At 27.7% G+C, this 9,609-nt stretch overlaps 1 protein-coding gene across 1 annotated transcript in view; it reads left to right on the top strand.

Moving 5' to 3' along the window:
• LOC111625735 (NHP2-like protein 1) overlaps positions 1 to 9,609 on the top strand; it is a 35,294-nt gene that overhangs the window by 13,860 nt on the left and 11,825 nt on the right. The window contains exons 2-4 of the mRNA XM_023368953.1: positions 3,782 to 3,899; positions 4,052 to 4,155; positions 8,340 to 8,373. Of these exons, the coding sequence (XP_023224721.1) occupies positions 3,782 to 3,899; positions 4,052 to 4,155; positions 8,340 to 8,373 (256 nt within the window). The remainder of the gene's footprint in view (positions 1 to 3,781; positions 3,900 to 4,051; positions 4,156 to 8,339; positions 8,374 to 9,609) is intronic.

Here is a 9,609-nt window from a genome sequence, read left to right as displayed (position 1 = left end):
TATGGCTCAGGATAAAAATAATATATTTTTTATATCATATTTATTAATCAAACACTCAGTGTCAATTTTTCTAAAGTTTCCAATTCTAGTTAATACATTTAGAAAGAATTTTCAAGGAATTAAATATTGTATAATAAAATATACGTGACTGAATGGAATTAAAATTTATAGCTAACATTGACTATAACTAAGAGTTTGTTATTTGCTATTTAAGAATTAACTACATTTAAAATGCAAATAAATAAATATAAATTGAATTAAATTTTATTCCATTTAATTGTAATCAGTATATAGATTAACTCAATTTAAGTATTTTTGTTGTTTTGCATTTGACAAAATTATTATATACTGTTTTCAATTCTAACATGCATCCTAATTTTGAAATCAAGTTGTTATTTTTTTTATGGGGAGAATAAAATAATTAATTTTTAAATTTTAAATTACAAGAAATCAGAAAAATGCTAAAAATACCAGGAGATAGATAATATTCTTCAGTTACTTAAATCAACTAAACTAATCATTCTACACATACTGTATTGTAATATCTTTTTGAAAACATTTTAAATTCTAAAAAAAAAAAAGTTTAAATTAAATATTATCATTAATAAAGCTAATTTGAACTGATATAGCTTTTGAGTTGTTTAGCCAAAAAGGTATATTATTATCGCAAAATGTACCATATGGTCTATTTGTGACAACTGTGAATGTAAGATATGTGTCTATTCTAGACAAGTAAAAATGGATAAAAAAATTTATCTTAGAATTGATTAATATTTAGATAAAATATTAGTTTTAATAATTGAATGATAAATTTGACCAAACTTATTATTAAAGAGAATTATAATATTGAACATTCATCACATGATCATTATCTCAACAAAAAATTTAAAGTATACTCTATAACAGTTTCAAACTTTATATCAGAACAACAGAATATCTAAGGTCTAGTAAGTTAAAAATTATTTTTAAATTATTTTAGTGCTCACAAAACAAACAACCACTCATAATTAGAAAACTAAGTCTCGTTTAAATACTGGCCTCCCTTCAATGGTCAAGCTGGTATTGCCAGCCAGCTAAAACACGCAAAAATTTAACAAAAATAATATTAAAGTAGCCAAGACATAGCCAAATATTGTAGTGCCACATCACTAGCGGACATTTGAAATTTGCCGACTAAAATGGTCAGTTAACTGATGTGGCGGTTAATCGGGGGTTGGATAATTGATGCTTTACTGTAGTCAATTTGGCCTGTGAATGGCTCAAATATTGCCATTGAGGTTGGCATGTTCACCACAAATGATTTTTGTTGAAGTTGATTTTTAAACTTACTATCTGGCTTTTAAATTAATTAATATTTAATCATTTTAAGTTTATTTTGGTTCCTTGGTAGGAGGATATATCTCCAAACCTTAAGTTGTTTAAGAATTCACCATCATTATCGATGACTGTTTTCCCAGTTTAGATTTTTTGTTGAATATTAAAAAAGGTAATTATGAATAATTTGGGAGAAGTTGAATCACATTGTCTTATACCTTTCTGTGTGTTGGTTATTCTACATTTATTTTGGATCTTGATTATTGCCTAATAATTATTATACAAGGTGTGATCAAAGTGTTTAGATATTTGGACCACAGAGGGCATTAGAATCAACATCAAAATTTTTGTCATGGTAAGGAGGCATTGTCAACTTCTTGCTATAGACTACTCAAAAGTTTTGTAGTTATTTGTCCATTAGTATTAGAGTAACAGTTGATTTTATGAATTTTTTTGTGATTTTTGGTTTTAAAATGTGTAGCATTAAGAACCTGCATTAAATTTTGTTTCAAACTTAGAAAAAGTATACAGAAATGTTTCAAATGCTACAAACAGCCTTTTGGGATGCTACCATATCTCCTTTGAAGGTAAGCAAGGAAATTTAAAACTGACTTAACATTAATTGAAGGAAAGATCCAGGCTTGGAAGACCTTCAACAGCCATCACAGATAAAAGTAAAGATGATGATGATTACATACAAGATAAGTTACAAATACAAAATAATACAGAAAGAACATTTTAAAAGACAAAAAGCAATTATTTATTGTGACATGACATTGTCACATTGCAGAACTGTAATTTTTAATCATATTCTTAATTTAATTTAAAATATATGTCCTCTATTGGAAATTATTAGTGTGTTGCCCCTGTACATCATACGTTTCCTAATAACAACAGTTGGCATGACTGTTGGTATTAGGAAATATGGGCTGATTATCTATATAAACTCCATTCAGGTGAAAAATTTTTAAATTGAATTCATGTGATTTCTGGTCTAGAGTGGAAGTTTATATATAGTTAACCAAGGACTCTTGCCCCTAAGCTTTTCTGATTTGGTCTTGTCTTTAACTATCTAACTTCGTTCTCGAGATTAAGGAAAGACAGAGAAATGGACAACAATGGGAATTTATAAGTCTAAAATTTCAAAATTGGAGCTCAAAAAGCACATTTTACAGATGTCACTTGTAGGAAATGCCCTATTATGAATGAAACTACAGTAGAACCTCGATTATCCGGACTAATTGGGGATGAAGGTAGTCCGGATAAGGAAAAATCCGGATAATCGAAACAAATACTTTGTCTTTTAATGATAATACAACACGTTTTCTTTTCGATGACATATCGGTAATATTAAAAATAAATACTGTATTTAAATCGTGATCAAATTTTCAAGAAACAAATGTTTTATTGAATTTGTACTACTACTGACCAGCGCTAACAGACTAGCTATTGTTTAAAAGGCCCTCTGGCGGCTCAAGAAGACGGATTTTATAAAATAAAAAGCAGTTTAAAACTGCATTTCTATGAATAAAAATTTGACAAACTATTTATCNACAAGCATTTAGCTTTCCGAAGTCTATGACAACAATTGTTTGGCATTGACGGGTGCGAATTTTGTGCCAATAAGATGCCTCGACTTGTTCGATTATGTTATCAACTCAATTTTATATTTATTTTCACATTTTCACTTCGCGGTCCTTCTCTGTTCTTTTTCCGTTATTTACAAGTGTAGGTCATTTGATATCATCATTTATCACATACTTCCATGACACTCTTGTCTGTCGGCTACAACTGCCAAGAATTAACGCGATTGGCGAAGCGTAGTGACAGTGGGCCAATAAAGAGCAGGATCCTTGCCATAGTGCAGTTGGCGCGCCAATTTTCGTACGTGCGTTAATCAAGCCGAATAGTTTGGCCGAATATTCGGTTATTCGGCCACGCTCCTGGCCGAATATTCGGTTATTCGGCCACACTCCTGGCCGAATATTTGGTATTCGGCCTGAGGCCGAATATACTATTCGTTACAACACTAATCTAAACTTTAAATTTTGTGCAGATTCTGATGTTCTCTTGCTGTTTGTGGGGTAATGTTGAAATCAGGCTTTGGCCAGTAATAAATAATTAATGTGGATTAATTTCTATTGCATATCATAATTTGTTCTATAGGCAAAATACTTTGTTCAAATAAATTGCAAACTATTCAAAAATGTATTTCTTTAGGATAAAAAAATAATTTGTGTATATTGAAATTTAGAATAAGATAGTTTTTTTAATATTATTTTCATAATTTAGTATCTATTGATATTTATGCCTAATTTTTTATATTTTATTAGCTGTAATATATTTTTATTATGTTTAGTTGCAGAAGTTTTTCTTAATTTTTTATATTTTTGATTAATAACAAAATTTTAATGTAAAATCTTATTTAAAGATTATTATTGCTAATAATTGTGTTTAAATATTTTAGACTGAAGATGTAAATCCAAAAGCATATCCTTTGGCTGATGCTGCTTTAACAACTAAAATACTTAATTTAGTTCAACAAGCAGCCAATTACAAGCAGTTGAAAAAAGGTGCTAATGAAGGTAAGTAAAAAACTGATCATTTTAACTCCTATAATTACATAGATAAGAATTGAATGCTAAATTATAAAGATATTCAAAGTTTATTAAAAAAATTAATATGTCAAATTTGAAAGATACATTTTAATGATTAATAATTATTTTTGATCTTCAAGCAACAAAAACATTAAATAGAGGACAAGCAGAAGTAATAATAATGGCTGCTGATACAGAACCATTGGAAATTTTGTTACATCTTCCTTTGTTATGTGAGGACAAGGTAAGCCATTGTTGATTTGTTGAAAATTGTGAACCATATTGTTACAAAAAAATTTAAAAATAGAAAACATAATCAGAAATTGCATTATGTAAAGCTTAAATCAATACAGTATTAGACCAAATATCTAGTTTCTAAGAATTAGAATTACCAGAAAATTGGTCAGTTTTGAATTTGACTGTGCAGATGTAATTTGCCACATGACTGCTTTGTTTTGGTTTTCATGGCGTGTGTGTTGCATAAATCCAATTCCAGCATGACTACTGCTATACAATATGTTAAATACAATCATTGTTGTTTACTTTTCATTATTTTGTATTTTAAGTATATGTTTAACATGTGTCCAGAAATCCAGACCATTCTAGTCCCAAGCTTGCCAGATATTTGGTACTGTACTATATCATATAATTAAATATACATAATCAAAACAATAATATCAACAATGTCTTGACATCTAAAATTTTTTAAGTTGTAGATTTTTATAATTTATAGATTGTCATTCTGTTCTTTTACTATAATTTGAAAATTTTTGTATATAGTAGAAAAAGCTTTAAATTAAAGGCAGAATAATCTGTGATAAGAAAAAGACATATTTACTCCACATACATCAGTCTTCTTTAAATAGCTTCCATATGAACACAGTTTCTGTGTAAAAAGAAATTAAAATGCATAAAAATGAGATCTTATGACATAAATAGTAATGTATTTCAGATATTGTTTTAAATAATTTTTATTTTTTGAAATTCAGGGTTTTCCTCAGATTTTAAGTTTAACAGATTGATTTTTTTGGCTTAGTTTTATAGATAATTTTTAGTTCCAAGATGTATTGCTTTCTTCAGGATTTAAAATTTATTTGTTTTTTTTTTTATGAAAGTTGATTTATAAACAGCATGCTTCTGCCAATGCTCATACCATTTATTAAAACAGTCTTGTCTGTCAGTTAATTATATCCTTGAGTGCAATCATAATAATACTTTTCACCTCTTGCTGTTGACATGATCTGTGAAATTTCAGTAGAGATTTTATTTTGGTGAAGATGTAAAAGCCTGCAGGATCAAAGTCTGATGAGTAAAGAAGCTAAGGAAGTATAAGTTTATGATGTTTTGTCAGATGTTAACTAACTAGAAGAGTATGATGAATTTGGACATTGTAATGATGGAAAACCTTGCTTTTTGCTTGCCAGAGATGAGACCATTTTTATTTTGCTGAATCATGTAGATGACTAAGAATCCAATGAAGGGCTCCTTGTTTAAAGGATCTATTGGGAACAAACTCAAAATGTGCTAGGTTATTCAAATAAAAAAGTGCTATGACATTCAAAGAGATAACACAAAATGGGGTACAAGATAACTTTTTAATAATTGGTATGAATGTTAGCAGAAGTGTGAAACAGCGGAAGATGCTTATTTTGAAATTGATCTTTTGTAAATACTTGTATTAATAAAATTATATTAAAAGCTTGATTTATTATTCATTCCTCTACTACATGTGTTTATAAATTGTATTTCTTTGTGGTTGTTATGTTGCTTTCACAATTGAAATTATCTTTGATTTTTTAGAACACTGAAAAAATGGATGTTTTCTATTGGTTAACCATCAATCAGCCCAATTTGGAAAAATTATAATAACCAATAAACCAATTTATTTTTATAAAAGTTGAGTAAAAATATGGATAGTCTAAATATTTTTTAGTATCATATCAGAATTAGATTTCAGTTTCAATTCAAGCTCATTTCAGTGTTGACCTTGAGAGGTCAGTTAAATGAGTGAATTTATCAAATATCAAACTTAAAAAATATTTAATTTTTTGAGTAGTTCTGTTTTATGAAGTAGAGGCTAAAAATTAATTAAATTAGGTTTAAGTTAAATAGTGGATTAAACATATGGTAAATATTTTGATTCATTTATTCAGTTTCTGGATAATGCAGTTGGTTGAATCCTGGAGTCGTGCAAAGGGCAAGGTTCAGTTCCCATATATAAATTTATTTCATTTTACCAAAGTGATAATGAATCTTATTCCCTAATAAGTCAACTTTTATTTACAAAAATTAAGTAAAAATAAGTATACTTTTTGTAATATGCCAAAATAGAGGATAGCTTCCATCTTATCTTTTGTTTCTGCCTCTTGTCCATCTCCCTTTCAGTAAGGATACCAGTTATTTTTTGTCTTAAATCAAACTTAAGTCCAAATTACTAGATTTATTTTTCAGGTTATATTGAAGGTAATTTTTAGTTAATTGTGTCCGAATTTCTTTTAAGCTGTATCTTGTCTAAAGATTAATAATTAAAAATTAATTAATATGAATTTAACTAAATAATTTAGAAAATTTGGAAGAAAACATTGATCCAGATTGAGATTGAGACTGGAATATCTGTTCTAAGTTGATAGTCTTGATTAGTGGTTTTTAATCAGGGGTCTGTGGGCTTGGAAGGATAAAAATCAACTTATCTTAATTTTGTGTTATTATGTGAAATTGTTTGTTAATTATTGTGTTAAGAAATAAGCACATACACTATATATTACTATATCATATGTTTATTATTTTAATAAATTTATTACTGGTTTCTTTTGTAATTTTGTTTATGCATTTAAAAACATTATTTTAAGAAGGGATCTGTGACCTTCATCTAACTGGAAAAGGGGCCCATGGAACAGAAAGTTAAGAAACCTTTGTCTACATAGTAGGCTGAAAAATAATCCAGTACTTTAGACTTAAGTTTGGTTAATGATTTGAGTTTTGGTTATGTTATATAAATGCACTTTCTTGAAATTTCTATGAGAGATTATCCAACAAGATTTCTTGTGTTATAATTAGCTATACCTATATTCATTTTACATTATAAACATTGTATTTAGTTAGAAAATTTTATTTAATAAGTGTCTTCATTACATTTCTTCAGGTAATGCCACATGCTATAGCTAGTACTCTGTTAATCATATAACAATTAGCATAATTAATTTTCTAACTCACATATATAATAAAATGTGTTATCAAAGTTTTAATAAGATAGTATGCTTACATTTTCAGTATCATGATCATTATTGTGTTGTACTATTTGATTTCTATGATTTTATTTTAATCTTGAAATGATATTTCATATATTTATTTAACTGTAGTAAGTAGTACAGTGGAACCCCGGTTAACGAACGTCCTGGTTAATGACCAAATCAGTTAACGAACTTTTATTTTGCAAAAATTTTGTCTCGGATAACGAACGTAACGGTATTTTGTGTCAAATTTTAGTTGGTGTTAGCATGCACGAGTTAAGCATTGCTTTTACGAGTGTTTGTGCTATACTTCTTTTTTCAGTTTTGTGATTTATATATTTAATCAATAATCCAAGAAAGAAAAAAGTCATAGTGGCAATAGAAAATGACAATGCGCTATCGCATTTGAGAAAAATTTTGATTAAAAGATTAAGACAATCAACTTTAGATCAATTTCTTGTTTCTTACGGAAAGAGTTTGTTTGTTATTTAAGTTATGGCAACGCAACACTCGGGCGATCTGCCTACGGAGAATGCTTTCTGGGAGGTGTTTTTAAGGGAAACCAGCCCCTATTTAGGCGTTACAGACGTGGAGAAAACCTGGAAAACTCCACGTGGCCAGCCCGTCTGAGCGAGGTGTGAACCCATGGACAAACTCTCCGTGTTCAGGGTACTAAGACCGCTTAGCCACTCATTGGCTTTCTTACCGAAAGAGACTTCGACTCGAAGAATTTTCCGATGAAGTGCTACCCGTTATTTTTTTGAAGGGGATTCCCCTTCTAAGCATTAAGGTTCGTATATCTCCACTTTTCTGCCACCAACTACAACAAACGAAGGTATGTACAGTGCTAGTTTATTAATTTAAACAAAGTTTACATGTTTGTTGCTGTAATGATAGATACTATGTTTTCCTACATTTTCATCAAAGAAAATTACTGTATATTACAAATAAAATCACAAAAATTTCGGAGACTAGGACGGATTAATTGCATTTGCATTAATTTCTATGGGAAAAATTGCTTCGGTTGACGAACGGAGTTGCGGAACGGATTAAGTTCGTTAACCGGGGTTTCACTGTATTTCTGTTCTGATAAAATGAATACAGTCCTTTTAAATTTATGTAGCAAAATGAAATTATTTGAAAAACTTAAGTTTTAATTGATTTTTGTTTTTAATCTAAAACTTTTTTAATTTTTCAGAATGTTCCTTATGTTTTTGTGAAATCTAAACATGGTAAGTTTTATGAATTTTGAAGTTTTATTTAAAGTTAATTAAAAAATTGAATTATAGTTAATTATAAATATTATATTTCCTACTGAAAGCTAGTTACTTATTTAATCTATTGCTGGAGTGAAATAAATTGACCTTTATATCTGTCTATAACTTATTTCATTTTAGTAACAAGTGTGAAAAATATCCTGCATTAGTGTACAAATAGAGTGCACACAATATATAAAAGTTTTTAATAAGCATAAAACTCAATTAAATTTTATGCTTGTTTAGCATTGCTTTTATATGTTGTGTATGCTTCATCTTAGTATTTATAAAAATTTCAAATCTTCAAATAAAGTAAACAAATAATATATTTTTTATATCATATTTATTAATCAAACACTCAGTGTCAATTTTTCTAAAGTTTCCAATTCTAGTTAATACATTTAGAAAGAATTTTCAAGGAATTAAATATTGTATAATAAAATATACGTGACTGAATGGAATTAAAATTTATAGCTAACATTGACTATAACTAAGAGTTTGTTATTTGCTATTTAAGAATTAACTACATTTAAAATGCAAATAAATAAATATAAATTGAATTAAATTTTATTCCATTTAATTGTAATCAGTATATAGATTAACTCAATTTAAGTATTTTTGTTGTTTTGCATTTGACAAAATTATTATATACTGTTTTCAATTCTAACATGCATCCTAATTTTGAAATCAAGTTGTTATTTTTTTTATGGGGAGAATAAAATAATTAATTTTTAAATTTTAAATTACAAGAAATCAGAAAAATGCTAAAAATACCAGGAGATAGATAATATTCTTCAGTTACTTAAATCAACTAAACTAATCATTCTACACATACTGTATTGTAATATCATTTTGAAAACATTTTAAATTCTAAAAAAAAAAAAGTTTAAATTAAATATTATCATTAATAAAGCTAATTTGAACTGATATAGCTTTTGAGTTGTTTAGCCAAAAAGGTATATTATTATCGCAAAATGTACCATATGGTCTATTTGTGACAACTGTGAATGTAAGATATGTGTCTATTCTAGACAAGTAAAAATGGATAAAAAAATTTATCTTAGAATTGATTAATATTTAGATAAAATATTAGTTTTAATAATTGAATGATAAATTTGACCAAACTTATTATTAAAGAGAATTATAATATTGAACATTCATCACATGATCATTATCTCAACAAAAAATTTAAAGTATACTCTATAACAGTTT

The sequence above is a fragment of the Centruroides sculpturatus genome, unplaced genomic scaffold, assembly GCF_000671375.1.
Source record: "Centruroides sculpturatus isolate CEXI.00-Female unplaced genomic scaffold, Cexi_2.0 scaffold502, whole genome shotgun sequence".
Lineage (NCBI taxonomy): Eukaryota > Metazoa > Arthropoda > Arachnida > Scorpiones > Buthidae > Centruroides > Centruroides sculpturatus.
Note: the sequence above shows the minus strand (reverse complement) of the source record. Positions and strands in the feature narration are given on the sequence as shown.